The sequence below is a fragment of the Poecilia latipinna genome, unplaced genomic scaffold (assembly GCF_001443285.1).
Source record: "Poecilia latipinna isolate Pla-1442-1.1 unplaced genomic scaffold, P_latipinna-1.0 Scaffold2738, whole genome shotgun sequence".
NCBI lineage: Eukaryota > Metazoa > Chordata > Actinopteri > Cyprinodontiformes > Poeciliidae > Poecilia > Poecilia latipinna.
This window is the reverse complement of record NW_015115354.1, coordinates 50,418-51,005: the sequence shown is the minus strand read 5'-3', so window position 1 is coordinate 51,005 and position 588 is coordinate 50,418. Positions and strand designations below refer to the sequence as shown.

Sequence of the window (588 nt, the reverse complement as noted above, 5' to 3'; positions counted from 1 at the left end):
CTCACCAGGGTTGCTTTCTTTACCCAATGCAAAGAGCAACTGTTTGATCAAAGATGTTTTCTTTCTGTTTGTCCAGGTGTCTAATGGCTGTGTGAGTAAGATCCTGGGTCGGTATTATGAGACGGGCTCAATCCGTCCTCGGGCCATAGGAGGGAGTAAACCCAGAGTGGCGACTCCAGAGGTGGTGGGAAAGATCGCTCAGTACAAAAGAGAGTGTCCATCCATTTTTGCCTGGGAGATTAGAGACCGACTACTGGCAGAGGGAGTCTGCACCAATGACAATATACCCAGTGTAAGATCAGTTATGTCAATGAGAGCTTAGTCTGTCAACTGGCCTGATGTTAGAACACTGGTATAGTTCAACACGTTATTTCGAGGCACTTTACAAAAGAAAACACACATACATTTCAGTTAATCCTTATTATTATCAAACAGTGCATCAAGTTCAGTTTATTATTCATACAGGTTAAAAAGTTTTCAGTCTAAGACATTGTTTTTCAACTCTGGTCCTCAGGGGCCGTTGCACTGCTTGTGTTAGATGCGTCTATGTTTCAGTACTACTGTTTCAACTGATTGCATAGAATCTTC

At 42.7% G+C, this 588-nt stretch overlaps 1 protein-coding gene across 2 annotated transcripts in view; it reads left to right on the top strand.

Moving 5' to 3' along the window:
• LOC106938977 (paired box protein Pax-6-like) overlaps positions 1-588 on the top strand; it is a 67,096-nt gene that overhangs the window by 23,730 nt on the left and 42,778 nt on the right. For both annotated transcript variants that reach the window (XM_015021194.1, XM_015021193.1), the window contains exon 4: positions 77-292. In XM_015021194.1, the coding sequence (XP_014876680.1) occupies positions 77-292 (216 nt within the window). The remainder of the gene's footprint in view (positions 1-76; positions 293-588) is intronic.